The sequence below is a fragment of the Copadichromis virginalis genome, linkage group LG1 (genome assembly GCF_057382275.1).
Source record: "Copadichromis virginalis isolate Kocher_CV1m ecotype Utaka linkage group LG1, C_Virginalis_male_GT1.1, whole genome shotgun sequence".
NCBI classification, from domain to species: Eukaryota; Metazoa; Chordata; class Actinopteri; order Cichliformes; family Cichlidae; genus Copadichromis; species Copadichromis virginalis.
The window spans coordinates 34,964,877-34,981,631 of NC_140618.1; the positions used below are offsets into that span (position 1 = coordinate 34,964,877).

The 16,755-nt window shown below is 42.2% G+C and overlaps 2 protein-coding genes across 5 annotated transcripts; both read left to right on the forward strand.

Moving 5' to 3' along the window:
- The first annotated feature begins 946 nt into the window (after positions 1 to 946).
- Positions 947 to 7,924, forward strand: e2f8 (E2F transcription factor 8). 3 transcript variants are annotated; one of them, XM_085460720.1, is made up of 13 exons: positions 1,667 to 1,880; positions 2,271 to 2,540; positions 2,635 to 2,788; positions 3,018 to 3,335; positions 3,475 to 3,636; positions 4,323 to 4,460; positions 4,551 to 4,757; positions 4,885 to 4,969; positions 5,186 to 5,687; positions 5,806 to 6,072; positions 6,166 to 6,295; positions 6,459 to 6,805; positions 7,103 to 7,922. In XM_085460720.1, exons 2-13 carry the CDS (start codon positions 2,370 to 2,372, stop codon positions 7,268 to 7,270), a joined length of 2,649 nt encoding a protein of 882 aa, XP_085316846.1. In that variant the 5' UTR covers positions 1,667 to 1,880; positions 2,271 to 2,369; the 3' UTR covers positions 7,271 to 7,922. The 3 variants fall into 3 exon arrangements, with proteins under 3 accessions (XP_085316842.1, XP_085316846.1, XP_085316834.1); XM_085460716.1 differs by lacking the exon at positions 1,667 to 1,880 and adding an exon at positions 947 to 1,144 and having other exon boundaries at positions 5,806 to 6,295; positions 7,103 to 7,924; XM_085460708.1 differs by having other exon boundaries at positions 5,806 to 6,295; positions 7,103 to 7,924.
- A 1,309-nt stretch (positions 7,925 to 9,233) lies between these two features.
- Positions 9,234 to 14,766, forward strand: csrp3 (cysteine and glycine-rich protein 3 (cardiac LIM protein)). Of its 2 annotated transcripts, none has more exons than XM_085460725.1 (6): positions 9,234 to 9,349; positions 11,990 to 12,101; positions 12,744 to 12,915; positions 13,060 to 13,189; positions 14,252 to 14,345; positions 14,548 to 14,766. In XM_085460725.1, exons 2-6 carry the CDS (start codon positions 11,990 to 11,992, stop codon positions 14,619 to 14,621), a joined length of 582 nt encoding a protein of 193 aa, XP_085316851.1. In that variant the 5' UTR covers positions 9,234 to 9,349; the 3' UTR covers positions 14,622 to 14,766. The 2 variants fall into 2 exon arrangements, with proteins under 2 accessions (XP_085316851.1, XP_085316855.1); XM_085460729.1 differs by lacking the exon at positions 9,234 to 9,349 and adding an exon at positions 9,873 to 10,311.
- The last annotated feature ends 1,989 nt before the right edge of the window (positions 14,767 to 16,755 follow it).

Here is a 16,755-nt window from a genome sequence, read left to right on the forward strand (position 1 = left end):
CTGTGAAATTTTCGCTATCATCATAATTATTAATCTGGGGGAGTTCCTACTGTTAAAACGATGACAAATCCCATGCAGATGCATGGTGCTGAACAATGGTGACAGAAAACATCATGCTGACCAGAAATTATATTTAGGCTTTAGACTGTGACTATGTTAATGGGTGTCAAATTGATTTGGTTGTTGTCATTTCAATTCAAATCAATTCAGTTTTATTTATATAGCGCTAAATCACAACAACAGTCATCTTAAGATGTTTTCTACTGTAAGATAAAGACTAAACAGCAGAGTTAACAGAGTTTAAATTAGTTTTGAGCCCTTAAATGTTCTCCTATGCCTCACCTGTATCCTTCAACACAACCTGAACTCTCTTAGGCAAGCGTTCCTGAAATGTCCTTAAGCAGTTTTCGGTAATAGTGCTCCAGTTTTGTTGAAGGACATTCAAAGCTCTTCTTTGTGCTACCAGTCTGTTTGGGATCACTGACATTCTGACTCATTCACTTGGATACTTTCCAGATTTTAGGATTATTGTGTAGTGAATCAAAATCTGAATGCAATTTTCTGTGTTCATAATAAAAGGATAAGCGGAAGCGAATAGATGGATGGTGTAGACACAACACTGGGTCACCCCCTGAGTTAAGTGAATTTTTTATCCTTGAGTAGATCATTATTGAGTACCCCAAAAAACAGAAAAACACGTTCCCCTGAGAATGATTGCATACAAAACCTGGACTGAAAATGAAGGACTTCCTTTTAAAATGGAACTTCCTGCTCGGAAGGTGAAAGGTTACGTGACGCTACAGATGATTTGGGCCCGCCTTTCTCCCCGCCAAGAGGTATGGGGCGGGTGTGACGTGAGCGCGCATACTCGTACTGGGCGGGCCAAATGTTGCCGGTCACCGACACAACTGGGCAAACTTTTCATAACTGTAGTAACGTAAGAGGAAGAGAGAAAGCTGAGGCGCGCAAACTTTGCAGTAATTTTGTATGATTTTTGACGTTTCTATCGCCTCTGTGCACGCGGAGAAGCGCAGTCCCATAATAAAGTCCTTATTGACGCTCGGACCAGACTGCCTGGACTCCATAACATACTACTGCGAAGATGTCAAGTTTCCTTTGAGAGAGACACATTTCGTGGATTTAGGTGAGTCTGTTTATGTACTTCTCTAAGGTTTGGGAGCTTTATTAAAGCACACACGAGATCTAGACGGCTGGAAAGTAAATGTTGGTGGATTTTTTTTCCACTGGCACTGTACGTAGATGTGTTGATTTGCTAACAACTTATAGCCTAAACTTTGGTCCTTATTGTTTCTTGAAAGCCAGTTGGGCTTGGTTGAAATGTTTCTTGTTTATCCGGTTTACTGTTTCTTATCGGACGGTGGGCACTCGTAGCTGGCGTACGTGACGCCCACCCTTAACCGTAGGACGTTTTTCCACCGGAAAGCAGACTCGGCATAAAAATAAAGTATCGTTCCTCATGGTGGAACTTAGTAATTATTAACTGTTTGCCAAAAACGTGTTAAAGGTTAAAGCGAGCCGTCACTGTTGCTTTAGGCACGTTCCGCGCCAAGGATTTCAAAAAACTGTTTACCTGCGCGGGACACTATTAACTTCCTCTCCGCTGCCTCGCGCCTCGTTCTCATTGGCTGCTTCTGATAAAAAGGGCGGTACCGCCCTGCCGTTGGGGCTGCGATTCGGTGGAATGTACGTCAGTTACCGCCAATATTAATCATGTTTTGATCAGTTTTAAAAGATTTCTTTGACAAAAATTACCAGGAAGAAAAGTCATGGTGTTTGTTAAACTGACACCGTGAACATTATTAAACTCATAATTGTTTGCACTGCCGGTTCCCCGGCAAATATATTTACCCCCAAAAGAGGTAAGATATTCTCTAAAAATGTATATATACATAAGTAAGATTTATAAATATAATAACGAAGAAATCTGGTTTGCAGGTTTAATTTTTTATGGCTATTTAAGTGAATTGCCTTTGTATATGATTTTTCTTAAAGTATTTGATTGTTTTGAACTATACCGTTAACATAGGTAACGTAATACCTAGATAACTATAGCTCATATGATCCTTATTGAACTGTTATGCTAACTTGGAAACTGACCCAGAAGTCTCATTCAAAGCTCAATAAGTACAGCATAATATGGCCACGTTTAGATAAAATTTATTCGTATTTTTTTATTCTTACATTTCAGTATTAACCAGAGAAGAAATATGAGGCTTGCATCTTAATATGTCTTCTCCTTTTCTCACCAGGATGGTGGTTTTGTTGCACCCCAGGTATTGGTAAAAACAACAAAAACGCCAAAGACATTAACTGGTTCGTGTGGTGTCTTAGTGGACAACCAGATCACGATGGGTCCCCTCACCACACCTAAAAAAGGGAGGGAAGTTGGTTCAGTTGATCCCTGGACACCGACCTCCAACCTCAAAATGCTCATCAGCGCTGCTAGTCCTGAGATCAGAAACCGAGAAAAGGAGCTCTGTATGGACAACGATGGGCGGGATAGTCTTGAATCTACACAGGTACAAATAAAATACTAGAGCTGATGTCACAGGCATCTTCTGGTATGTTGAGATGGTAAAAAAGCTGTTCTTGTCTGTTGTCTTTTTTTTACAGGAGCCTGAAAATGGAGAAGAGTCAGAGAAAATGATTAGCAGAAAAGAGAAGAGTCTGGGGCTTCTGTGTCACAAGTTCCTTGCACGTTATCCAGATTACCCAAACCCAGCCCTCAACAATGACATCTGCCTGGATGATGTGGCCACTGAGCTCAGTATGTCTATTAAGCTCATAGATTGTAGCTAATGATTGCTTAACTTACTTTGTTTAGCAATAGCTCTTATGATACATCATATCTGAGTTGACTTGTTCTGCTTTAGGCAAAAAAACACACACAAAAACACCATGATCGTAACTTATTCTGGTTTGTTTCATTTTCTCCTCCAATGAGTTACTTTTACCTAATGAGTTAAGAAATTTTATTTTTTCTCCTACGCTCACAGATGTGGAGCGCCGACGCATTTATGACATCATGAACGTGCTGGAGAGTCTTCACATGGTGAGCCGCTCTGCAAAGAACCGCTACACCTGGCACGGCCGAACCAAATTGGCTGAGACTCTGGCCATTCTGAAGCAGGTGGGCGAGGAACACCGGTACAGCCAGCAGATGCAGCAGATCCGCCAGCGCCTTGTGGAAAAGGAGTTTGACTTTGACGGGGAGGAGAAGGAGAACGAGGTGGCGGTGGTGGACTTGGAGAACGGAGAACACGGACAGAAAGAGCTCTTCTTTGTGGAGCTGCCAGGAGTGGAGTTCAAAGCAGGTGGAGAAGATTTTGTTTTTATATAAACAATAAAATTGTCGTTTTGAATTTTGTGAGATGATACACAAATACTAATACAAAATGAAACAGTTAGGTTCAAACACAAACCTTTGTGTTTATTGTCCTATGTCTTGTCCAGCCTCTGTCAACAGTAGGAAAGACAAATCTCTGCGTGTGATGAGCCAAAAGTTTGTCATGCTCTTTCTGGTGTCTAATCCTCGTGTGGTCAGTCTGGACGTGGCTGCAAAGATCCTGATTGGAGAGGACCAAGCAGCAGATCAAGACAAGAACAAGTTCAAGAGTGAGTACAGAGCCTCATCCAAATAAGGTGTAGTGTAAGGATGTCAAACTCATTTTACTTTGTGGGGCATGTACAGCTCACTTTAATCCTAGGTGGGCCAGACCGGTGAAACTTGTTTTTCTGATGGTGTGAAAACATTTATTGACACACATTTCTGAGATGTTTTGAGATGTCCTTTAATTATATGACAAAAACAAAAATAATTGGCAAAATTTCTTCTTCTTTTTTTTGTTTGTTTGTTTTGTTTAATGTGAACACAAATTTCTACAGTAGATTTTGAAAATAATAATAACTTTCTGTCATTTAACGGTGTATTATTACTTATTTACTTGGTGTAGTATGAATTCTGATAGGGAGTTCTTTTGTCAGTAGAGCGAGATAAGAGAGAATGAAAAGCTGTAAAATGTATGACTTAAAAGTCTAAAATGTAAAAGTCGAAAGTGTTACAAACATCTCCAGTTGGGCAAGATTGGAGTCTTGGGCGGGTCCTTATGTTTGACACCCCTGGTATAAGGTTAATCGAGACTGCGTCGTGGCATACATGTGAACAATGCATGAACTCTATGACAGTTATGATTGAGGTGGGGGTAAAGGCATCTTATGAAGTTTTAAATGTTGATTATGTGTATTTCCTGTTTTGTGTCTTCACTAGTCGATATTAACGCTGTTTGGTTGTGTGTTTGCAGCCAAAGTGCGGCGGCTGTACGACATAGCTAATGTGCTACGAAGCCTGAAGCTCATTGAGAAAGTTCACGTGGCAGAAGAAAGGGGGAGGAAACCGGCGTTCGAATGGGTCGGCCTTGATGATTTCCCACAAGTCATAGGTATCACCAGAACTCCCTGAAAATTTGGCCCTCAGTTATAAGGTGTAGTCGTAGCGTTTGTGTTTTCTTAGCACTTAACTCTTCCTCTAGACTCGGAGAACACCTCAACCGCATGCCCACCCAAGAAGAAAGGCGTACTTGAACCACGTGCGTCTGCCGACAACTGTGCCAAAAATCTCTTCTCGTCACCGGGGACCAAATGCAGCTTCACTCGCCACCCGTCCCTCATAAAGCTCGCCAAGAGCATTCAGGATGATCGACGCAAGATCAACTCGGCCCCCAGCAGTCCTGTCAAGAGTAAGCAGAAAAGACATTTCTTCATTTAAAAAAAAGTTCCTTCTCCAGCAAATTATTATGAATGATGCAATGAAGCTTCTTAATTTTCTTTTCTTTCTTTTTTTTAAATTTACTCTTCTGTCTTCAGGTGATTCCTCAGTGAACAGTGACTTCCCAAACAAAATGGCCCAGCTTGCTGCTATTTGTAAGATTGAACTCGACCAGGAGTCAGTGTAAGTTTAGTTCCATTTAGTCTGTCACTCATCCTAAGCTAAATCTTCAGTAATAACTCTGTACGTTTTACCTTATTTGGCTTTTGACCCACAGAGATTGCTTGCACGTGCACAAACTTACCTCATTATATTAAACATTTTGTCATGTTTCAATGTGAGCATCCACTTTTAAAAAGAACATAAAACATTTAAATGATTGTCCTGCTTGTGTTGCAGGACTGGAGATGTAGGCCTAAAGCCTGCTGCTGCAGAGGCAAACACAGGTTACGTGTTACAGCTTCCCACTCCTACTTCAGTGGAACCATCTCGTATACCGTTACAACCTCCAACTCAGGAGCAGGCAGTCAATACTACTGCCAACCCGATCCCACACGCCCTGCTGGCAGCACAGCCATCAGGGTCTGTTGCCTACATCCCCGCGCAGTGTTCGCCCCTGATCCCTGTACTGTTACCTCAGCAGCGAGGGAGCGGGCCCTACGCCGTGTATTTGAACCCTTCTTCGCTCAGGTCAAACCCTCTGGCCAGGCCGCAGCCAACTAGCCTGGCAGTGCGCTCTATGACTTTTGAGGATAAGACTGGGCAGAGCCCAAATGGCCAGTCGGCAGCTAAGAGCCACACAGCTGCCGATGCAAGTCCCTCGGGGGTCAAAAGGCTGCGTTCAGAGTTGGCATCCGAGGGCAGCCCCTCTAAAGCTAAGAGGTCTGACCCCACCTTTAAGGTGAGAAAACTTAAATGTGCCATTTATGTAATAATCTGGTAATAACCAACACAGAACTATGTAACTGTATCACCCCGCACTGTTCATTTCTCAGCGCCTGTCTTTGTTCACCTCCTAGGACACCTCGCCAAAGCTCTGTGAGATCCTGCAGGCCCGCCTAAAGGCCCGTCGTGTCGGTCAGCTCGCCAGTCGGCCCTCGCCTCGCGCCCTCCACCTGGACCCAGAGTTTGTCAACACCCCCGGCGGGGCTGTAGCCAATCAGACATTAGAGCAGAGTTTGGAACTCCTACTGGACAGAGAAGAGAAGGTGGCAAATTCTGACAGCGAGGCGGGATTAACACCGGTCAGGGCTGTTCCCCTCACACCCAGACAGCTTCATGCTGAGGTAGAAGTGCTAAAAGAACTTCAAGGATCAGAGGATGATCTGTTAGTAGGTGTTCATTTGTTGATTTTCTTTTGTTCTACTCTACCTATCCAGACTTTAATCCCAGCTGGATACTTGATCCCAATCTCCCAGCAGTCCCTCATCAGCTACAAGGAAGTTCAAAGTTCAGGAGCAGAAAGCAACAAGATCTCACCTCCCAACATCTACCAAACACCAACTGCAGGTAAATATTTTATTAAATGTGCTGCTCGAGCTCTGACTGTACATAGATTTTATACTTAAACTGTCAAGAAAATGTTAGGTCTCCAGTTATCATTGTGTGCAGCACAGTAAAGATTGCATAAACAACATCCAAACAACAGAACTGACTTTTACTCTGTCTACAGGCTCCAGACCTGCCCCAGCCCAGGAGATTACGCCCACCAACCTTCGGCTTCAAAGACCCGCTAACGCAGCCTCTCCACAGGCCACCCAGCAAGCCCACCGCCTCAACAGTCCCAGTCCTGCCATCTTAAACTTCACCCTGCAGAACCTCGGTCTGATCTCCAGCTCCAGCCCAGGAAGTGCATTTGCTACACCTCAGACTCCAGAGCGTGCCAACACCCTGACCAGTCCATTGCCGAGCCCCCTGACTCTGCAGCAGAGGGCCATGGTTTTCATCAAACCTCTGTCCCCTGTGCACATTCAGCAGACTGTATCCCCACATCAAGTGGCCCTGATCGGTGTACAGCAGGTATAAACAAACAGCGTGGGCCTCTAAACCAGACTTAATCTGTTCTGCTTTCAGACTTCATGGCACACATGGATTTACATGCATGTCATCAGTTTTCTTGGCGGTGTTTTTGAGTTAGTTTCAGTTGTCTCACTGATTTAACAGTTTGAGAGAGGTGCTTCTGATTGTCTGATTAGACCTGAAACAAGTGTTTTATTATTGAGGTGATAGGATTTAGTGTTCATATAAGATCAATGAAATGAATATACTAATTTGGTTGAGAAATATTAGTCTAACTAATTATTGTCTGTTTTCTAGCCCCTGATGGCCACCCCTAAAGGGAGCGGGGTCCCCCAGCACAGCTTCTTTCACACACCGGTCTCCCTTTCGCCTCTGGCTGCTGTAGTAAACACTGCCGGACAATCATCCACCAAAACTGTACACATCCCTCAAAGAAAGCTGGACGTTACCACTGATGAGTCCTGAGGGCCCTGAAGGATCTTAGAGTACATATTTGTGTGTGTGGGTGTTGTTTATGTTGTGGGTGGATGGGTGTTTTTTTTTCTCCCCCTTTTTAACCTGTTTAGCATTTACACAGTATTCATTACCTCTGAAAACATTTCACAGCAGCTTCACTGCCTTCATTCTTATGACAGCCAGCTCTAAAAAAGCAGGTTTATCCCGATATTCATCAACACTACCGTCGTGCTCATTGTGATGCTTATGTGGTCTGTTTCACAGGAATAGAATGGCATGGGGAGAAATGTAAGAATAAGATATTTTTTATTTGTTTGTTTTGGGTTTTTTTTGTTTGCTTTGTTTTTCCATTTCTGCTAATATGGATATTTTTATTCCCTTTTTCAGTTTGTCAGTACTAGTAAAATGACATCAGCACTCGAGTAAAATCTAGCAAGATCACTTTTGCACATACGGCATGTACATGTTAACTGTTACCCCTTGAATGGAATTGCTGAGAACCTGTGAATATTTGTAAGACATCCTAAGACAAATGAGAAATTGTGAGATTAATTTATAAGAAAATTACACTTGTATCTGATGTCCTGCTAAATTTAAAAATGCTTAATAAATTTTAAATATGTATTTTGTAAAAAAGAAAAGAAAAAAATGCATCCTTTGTCGCCGTCGTCGCCAACTTATGAACAGATCGCATTTACATTCCCTCTCTAAATCCCTTCATCCCCAGTTGTTTGTGGCAGATGGCTGCCCCACCCTGAGCCTGGTTCTGCTGGAGGTCAAAAGTTTTTCCTTCCCACTGGTGCCAGTGGCACAGGTGGGTCTAAAACTATTTTTAAAACTGGGAAACGGCACTAGCACATTATTTCTGGGTCTTGATCATCTGCTTTCATAGTTTGAAGGATCCACTGCAGATTTCTGACCTTTATCCTAAGATGAAACCTTTATATCGTAATAGGAACGGTCTGTCCTGGGATTATGAGGCCCCCACCCATAAGACACAAGGGGCTCACAGAAGAGTTTAAGTATTAAAATGATTTCAAAGAAATAGTTAGCAGATGTGCAGATTTTGGATAGATACATTAGCTGGCTCTGTATTACTATCGTCAAAAAAACCAGTGAGGGTACTGTCCCCCCATAGGCTTCCAGTACATGGTCTTGATTGCTCAATCTTGAAGCTCTACTCTTTACTCTGCACTTTGTTTTTGTTTTCTTTAATTTGTCACCAGAGCTTCTGAAGTTAAATTTTATTAAACAGAATGCATTAACATAAAAATGTTAAATTAATTAAGCTACTTTACGTGGATCTGTTGTGGACAGATTCATATTGATTTTGTTTACTGGCTATTCTATTCTGTTCAATTTCATATGTCCATTTGCTACTTGTTCATGAGATATTTTTAGGCTCTTATCTCTTGATGGCCTAGCAGCTGACTGGAGACAGTCCTGAAAGCCTTCTCTCTTGAGCTTAAGTATGAAGTATCACTTCAGTAGAATAAGTAAAGAGATCTGACGTGATTCAAACGTCTGTGACAAGCTGTGTTTACTTTCCCTTGTCGGAAGCTTAGGACCAATCTTTAACATTTGTTCTGCAATTCATTTCAATTCAGTTATATTTATATAGCACCAGTTCACAGTAACAGTCACCTCATGGCAATTTATATTGTATGGTGAAGATCCTAAATATTAGAATGAAACGTCCAACAATTGCATGACACCCCACGACCCTACAACTAGATGTGAAGATCACCAGGTCACTACCGCAGCTCAGCCATGTGTTCACCATCAGTGGTGCAACCAATAGTTATATTTAAATACACCGTTCATGCATATAATCCTGTAATGCTTCTCTGCTGGTAGTCAGACTTTCCCGCACTCTGTCTGAGGGCAGAGCAAATATCTGAGTGGCTGATGTTCAGGCCTCTTTCAGCTTGTGATGAAGGGTCAGAGGGCCCTGCTTAGTCACAAGTTATTTTAGGAGGATACTTTCATTGAAGTGTCACCAGTGGACCGTGGTGATGGTGAGACAGTATTTAAACAGCCCAGAAGCGCTCATCACCAGTCAGCCACAGAAGCAAGCTTGGAGTCAAGGTAAGGACCTGCTACCTTTTGTATTAAAGCTCCCTTTCAGGGTTTGAGTAGTTACTCCAAGCTAAGTAAAGTACTCGATGATACTTTTACTTACTACTTTAATTTTTCTTGCTAGAACTCTGTTTACATTGACGCATTTATTATACACAACCATGAACGGCTGGCGGCACTTTCACGTGAAATTTAGGATCTGTCTCAGTAATATTCAGTTGTTTTCAGTGTAATTTGAAGGAGAGACAGCTCAGCTTTTGTCTGTCCAATATGACAGTTAAGCCCCTGTTCCTGGAATATCACATACCAATGCTGTGAGGTGATGGGCAGCCTTTGATATTAGTGCAAACTGGGATGTCAGACAGAACGCCAGCGAGGGCAGAGCTGCCATTCCTGAGTAAATGTTAGGATGGATGTTAGAGTTAAAAACTGACACATCGCAGTGAGACAATATCAGAACTGATTTGATTTGATTTGAAATCTTCGTAACCCTGACGACGTGTATTCACGTACATGCAGGAATGTACACATAGAGATTACACACACACAACCACCAGAAAACATAGAGATTTTATTTGTTTGTTTAGGTGAGGAGATGATTTTTAACCTTTTTTAAATTCAGTATAGTATCCTCTTTCAAATTTTATAAATGTAAAAATGTAGATAAGGTAGATCCTCTAAAACAGAGATTCCCAAAGTGCTGGGCCCGCTCCTTGGGGAGGAGCAGAGCCCAGAGCCATTACCGAGGAGGGGGCTGGTGGGGGGGCAGTGGCGGTATGAAAAGATAAGAAAAAAAAAAAGAAAGCTTGGACCCTGCAAGCATTACGGAGAGCTTTTTGACGGGGCTTCCACACAAACGCAAAGCAGGAGATGAAGCATCGTCAAATATGTTTCCAACTTCATTCTAAAACAAAAACTAGAAAAATGGTGAAGCATGTCTGCCCTTTGGCTTCACCTGCACAAGTGCCAAGGTAGGTCTCCCCTGCAGAATTGGTTTTCCCTGTCGGGAGCACACGCTGGGCTCTCCAAATCACGAACAGTATCCCACATTCTTGATTTTTAGTTCACAAACACTTCTTATAATGACTAACTAATCCTGAAATTTTGGAGATGTTAGCTGTTTATACAGTAAAGTTACAGCGGGATACAAATAATGTCAGGCTGATCTTGCCGTAATTTGTCCCCCCTGTCCAAATCACTGACAAACAGTATGCCACAGTTGTTTATGTTTTTTAACCCATTTTGCACAGAGAGACATTTAAAAAAATGTATTGATAGCGATGTTGAATATTATTACACAGGAGAAAACAACTACAAGTAAAATTACACCATGAGGCCTCTGCTTTTCTAATTGGAGGGAGAGTAACTGCGTGTGTAGTCTATATGTAAGCATGTAAAAACTGAAGATATTAAGATTAGCAGTAACAGTATTTTGTCTCTATCTGCAATTCATCTCATGTAAACCATAACATGGCGCACAGTCTGACGTAGGAAAAGGCACATACCTTTCACATTGCGTGACAAACTGTATTCCTCGTCCACACAAAACGCAAAAACAGAGTTTTTAAAAAATCTCAGTTTTCGGTGATTCGAAGTGCCGTTTACGTGTGGACGAAAGGCTCAAACGCATAGAAACAGCTGCGTTTTCAAAGGTGTAGGTTCACAAAGTTAGTAGTTTATTACTACTAATTTACTAGTAGTAAATGACTACCTGTAATTTATTGCAGTTTACTTTTTTGTTCAATCGTTTACTAAATGTTTGAGGTGTGAAATAAACCGCAATGGAGTTTGAAAACAAAATATGGGTGTGTGTTAGGTGGTGGGGGGTGCGAAGATTTTTCTTGGAAACAAAGGGGGGCCTAGCAAAAAAGTTTGGGAACCACTGTCATAGGAGGTCATCTGACTGTTGATGTTTTCTCTGTATTATTGTAGGGTCATTACCTAACAATATAAAAAAGAGGTGACTATTGTTGTGATTTGGTGCTACATAAATAAAACTGAATTGAATTGGATTTTTAATATGATTACATACATGTACAGAATACTGGAAATCAAGTCAGTCCTTACATTAACACTGATTTAATTGCACGATGTTTTACTTGTCTATGAGTAAGCACATGCCAACAACAGTGGGAAGGAAAAATTCCCTTTTAACAAGAAAGCTCCAACAAAACATGGCATACCAAAGGGCAGCTATCTGCTGAGAGCAGTTGGGGTTGAAGGAAGTAAGACAGAAAAAAAACTCCTTGAGGGGACTGTTGTTTTGATTTGGGGCTGTATAAATAAAATAATTGTATAAATAAAATAATTGAATTCAACTGAATTGAAAAAAGAAGACCAACCTTAGGCGAGTGGTGTATAAAAACATAGTGAGTGTAAAGAGTGAGGGAAGAAGAAATGCTCAGTGCATTATAGGAAACCCTCTGCAGCCTAGGCCTAATGCAGAGTAGGATTCAGGGTCACCTGATCCAGGCTAACTTTATCAAAAAGGAAGGTTTTAAGCAGAGTCTTAAAAGTAGAGAGGGTGTTTCAAATCCAAATTGGGAATTGAAATCATATTTACATTTCAGTTCTAGCCTGGAAAACAAGACAACAGATCAATAGATTGTTTGAACTCCTTTATTTATTTATTTTGATTTACTCTTGAAGATGCCAAACTGGGGAGGAGGAGCCAAATGTGCAGCCTGTGAGAAGACAGTGTACCATGCAGAGGAGATCCAGTGTAATGCAAGAAGCTTCCACAAGACTTGCTTCATCTGCAGTAAGCAGACCCGCACTGCCCCAACAGAGGGTGTCATGGTGGATCTGGAGAATCATGCAGATATGTGATAGAAGTAATTTACACGTAAAACCCCCCCAGCTATTTTCCTCCTTCCATTCACCTTTGTGTATCCCATCTGGGCCTGCATCATTACTCAGCAGTCCCTCTGTATTTTTCTGTGTTTAATGACCTGCCTGCAAAGCTTCTTTGATTCTTCCACCCTGCTTCTGTTTGGCTTGCTTGCTGATTTCATACAGCCACAAGTGCTTAACTGGATCACTCAGTGACAGTTTACTTTCCCAGTTTACTGTCCCCTACACCAAAACATACACTCTCCAGCTGGTCAGTAGCCTGTGTGACTGCTAGATTGTTCCACTGGGAGCTCAGAAAGGCCTCTGTGAAAAGCTCACCCATCTTCTGAGTCTTCATCTTTTCTCGAACTTTCACCTCATGATCCCCTCTCTTTCTACAAATAGAAATACAAGACATCAGACTATGTGTAATGTTACTGCTGACTGATAACACTAGCTAGGTGGGTGCTTTATTTAACCTCCATTATACCACCATGACATTCTACTGAAAACATCTCACACAGTCTCATGGTCAGCATGGTACTAAATGTGTGTGTTTCCTTCACACAAGTGAGCTGCAGAAAGGGGCTGGACAGTACAACAGTTGCAGCGCATGAGTCTGAGATTTACTGCAAGTCCTGTTATGGCAAAAAGTACGGGCCGAAAGGATATGGGTACGGGCAAGGAGCTGGCGCTCTGAGCTCTGATCCTCCTGGACAGGATGCAGGCCCTCAGCCTCATGAGTAAGTGTTCATGACAGATAAAGACAGAGCACCTTATAACCTTAACCTTAACCATGACCGAAACAGTGGTGCAGAGGCAAATAACCTTAAAGAGAAAAATTGCTTTAAAAAATCTACTTTGACCACACAGCATTTCTTTTCTAGCTCCAAACCTCGACCAGCCTCCTCAAAATCCACCGCCAATAAATTGTCCCAGAAGTTTGGAAGTTCAGATCGCTGCCCTCGATGCTCCAAAGCAGTCTATGCAGCAGAGAAGGTGATGGGAGCAGGGAAGGTGAGGACCATCCTGTTATTCTTTGTGTGCATCTAAAGTATGACTTAAATTCAAAGTTACTTGCTGTTGCCCAATCAGACAAACAATTTAAATTCACATCTTGTATCTCTTCTAGATGTATGTTTTTATTGCTGATTATTGGGTACACCAAAAATCAAAGACACAATACCAAAAAAAAACCCCCAACCCAATCAGTTTGGACTCTTTAGGCCACTTAACGATGAAATCAAGGCTTAGCGCCTGATGTAAGTGTGCCACATGTTCCTTATGGGTCCACCAGCTGGCCAGGAATTCCTTCCCCAGAGCGGAGTCCACGCCAGCCTCATCTCAGGCAGACGAGGAGCATCCTCCTATCCGCCTCTTGTCCCTTCACTGGGCCCATCACATCCCAGCCCAGCTCGCATTCTGCATCGGAGTCCCTCATGCGATGCCACCACAGCTCCCCTCACGTCCGCGTCCTGTAAATAAATAAATAGGGGCCAGAGCAATCATCCCGGAAGAGGCCCTGGCTTATAACTATGGCGGCCCTTTCCCAAAACGGCTGTGCCCGTCATACGACAGTGGGGAGAGTGTTACTCACATATGCAGGCAGAGGTACACATCTGCCCGGCGGTCGATTACATGCAGCGCCTCCCACTGTTGCACTTCTCGCAACAGTCTCCCACTGTCTCCCAACTCTTTTTCACCTGGCCTTCTTGCATTCCTCTTCATGTCTGGGGCTTCTCTCCTCCAGTGCTCAGCTAGCCTGCCTTAGGTCTTTACACAGCTGATAGGCCACCTCTGGACATACCCATACCTCAGCAGGTGATCCCTATCAGCTAATTGTCCCATGCTCAGCCAATCCACAGTGGATTAAAACAATGTCAAATAAAACACCAAAAACCATGCAATACAAACAGAAGAATAAAATCATGCAATAAAAACTAAACTCGCAAATAAACTAAAAAAAATCGAAATGAAACCAATATAAAAGATAAATATAAAGTTCCACTGTGTGACAATATCATGTAAGGAACTTTGTAGCACTTTGTTATTAATAATCACAAATATGTGCGTCTTTAGCCTTGGCATAAAACCTGCTTCCGCTGCGTTCTGTGTGGTAAAAGCCTCGAGTCGACCACAGTGACAGATAAGGATGGAGAGCTGTACTGCAAAGGTACACATACACACACACAAACACACACACATTGTAAAGATGGTTCTTGTTTATCTTCATTGCACTTTAAAACCAGAACATTTAATATTTAACCAGAACTACAGGAAAAAACCAAAGCAGCACACAGTACACACAGGTCATATTTGAAAACTACCTCTAAATGTTGATTATTGACTCAGTCAATTCTCGTTTTTCTCTGCAGTTTGTTATGCCAAAAACTTTGGCCCCAAAGGATTTGGACTGGGCAACGCTGCAATGCTGGAGGAACGACAGTAAAAACATGCTTTTAATAAGCCTCCCACTCATCGTGCGGCAGCTGTCTCAAGGAGACCTTTGCACTGCTGTAAATTCAAAGTTATTTTTAAAAGTGGCTAAATTGTTCTTGTGATGGTTCAATGCAGAATAAAAGCATTTTATTACTTTAAAATTGGTTTTAATGCAGTTTATTAAAAACATCTTGAAAGACTAAGAGCAGAGCATAAGAACAAGAGCTCAACAGCTTTCTGTTGTCTTTGTTACATATTATAGTTTTGATGATAACAAACGTGCCTGAATGTATTTTGTCCCCTGTTATTGTTGTGGTGCAAAGACTTTTCTTGCTAAACTGAATTACTACATGTTATTTGCAATCATAATTCTGTGCGCCCCCTTAATAGGAATATCAAATCAGCAAGCGATAAACAAATACAATGAGTTAATATTTCCAGAAAAATTATGTGTTGGCAGCCAAGCAGAGCGACACTGGATGACTCGTTGAACCAACATCACAGTGGCTATCTCGTATTATTGAATTAACGGAGCTGACGACACACAGAAAAAAAATTCATCAGATAAAAGTGTCTCCATATCATGGCTTACATTAAATTTTAACAGAGTTACCTGTAACCTTGTTTTTTTGCCAGTCCTGTTTGGTTCTGTAGCAGTCAGAATTATTGTCGGAAGGCCAAGAATGATGCCCAATGGATTTGTTTTACCAAGTGGATCATCATGGCCTTGCCATATTATCATTTATTTTATTTTCGGTTGTTAGAGATGGGACAGACATGACTGAGGGATAGGAAAGGGAGAAAGAAAGAAAGAGAGGGAGGGAAGGAAAAACAGATGGGAAGAGAGACAGTGAGAAAGGGCACTTCAAAAAAATAATCTGGATCACCTGTTGAGAGAAGAAAAATCAGAAGAGAAAACAAACAAAAAAGAGAGCAACATAATAAACACAACACCATTGCAATAATCTAGCTAAGAGTAAATGACAGTAGATACTAAACACTGAATGTTATTGTGCAGCACGCAACATCAACAGCACGCAATGTGCTTTGAGGTAGCAGCCAAGAAAGGTGTAGTTTGTGTCTGTGAACACCCATGCGTACACCTGTGTGCACACACCCAAAGAGGACCATCGGAAGGGCAACCGTGCCACCCTCCTGGGAAGAGCTGAGGAGAGCCCCAGACAAGGGGTCACCTGGCAGCGAGTGTGGTGAGGGGAGATAGGCCTCCATACCTTGGAGGGCCTGAGATGTACCCAGAGAGGTGGAGTCTCAGACCCAACCTGACATATAGACACAGATGAACAGGCACACACACAGACAAATAAATACTTGGCACTCACCCAACGTGGAGACAGACACAAATAGACACTGTACACACAATCACACTCCCCAAACATACTTTATACTAAGTATTTGTAACTAAGTAACTAAGTAAAGGCAGGAAGTACTTTGGTACTTCCTGCCTTTGCTCTTTGCTAAGGTTTTAAAATCACTGTGGAAAGTTTTGAATTAGTACCTGGTTTTAAGGAATGAATACAATGAATATAAGTCGATCAAAAGTGCTCAAATACAACCACTCAGACTTAATAAACCAAAGGAAATCAGTTCAGTCAATTAAAATGTCAATTACATTTTATTTGCAAAATACCTGTTGACAAGACGCTGCTTCAAGGCACTTTATATTGTAAGGTAAAGGCCCTACAATATTACAGAGAAACCCAACAATCAGAGGACCCCCTATGAGCAAGCACTTGGCGACAGTTGGGAGGAAAAACTGCCTGTTAACAGGCAGAGACCTCCGGCAGAACCAGGCTCAGGAAGGGGCAGCCATCTGCCGCGACTGGTTGGGGGTGAGCTAGTGACACAGATGGAATGTGTTCATGTCACTTCCTCACAGCAGACAGATGTTATTGTCTGTGAAGGTTCTCAGTCATCCAGGTCATCGTAGTCAAAGGAGCTTGTAAAGAAACGTGTCTGGACTTCTTTAAGTTGCTTGAAGATGTTGCACCTCTCATCCGAGAAGCTTCTTCAGTTCTGAACAGAGAACTGAAGAAGCTTCTTGGATGAGAGGTGCAACGTCTTCAAGCAACCTAAAGAAGTCCAGACGTTTCACCTCTCATCCGAGAAGCTTCTTCAGTTCTGAA

What these genes read in the sequence shown, in the direction of transcription:
- e2f8 (XM_085460716.1), top strand. Translation starts at nt 2,370, where the DNA reads ATGGGTCCCCTCACCACACCTAAAAAAGGGAGGGAAGTTGGTTCAGTT. An exon ending in TGATGTGGCCACTGAGCTCA is followed by an intron (nt 2,789 to 3,017) that starts GTATGTCTATTA and finishes CTACGCTCACAG; the next exon opens with ATGTGGAGCGCCGACGCATT. An exon ending in CTACCAAACACCAACTGCAG is followed by an intron (nt 6,296 to 6,458) that starts GTAAATATTTTA and finishes CTCTGTCTACAG; the next exon opens with GCTCCAGACCTGCCCCAGCC.
- csrp3 (XM_085460725.1), top strand. Translation starts at nt 11,990, where the DNA reads ATGCCAAACTGGGGAGGAGGAGCCAAATGTGCAGCCTGTGAGAAGACA. An exon ending in CAAGACTTGCTTCATCTGCA is followed by an intron (nt 12,102 to 12,743) that starts GTAAGCAGACCC and finishes CCTTCACACAAG; the next exon opens with TGAGCTGCAGAAAGGGGCTG. An exon ending in AGGTGATGGGAGCAGGGAAG is followed by an intron (nt 13,190 to 14,251) that starts GTGAGGACCATC and finishes GTGCGTCTTTAG; the next exon opens with CCTTGGCATAAAACCTGCTT.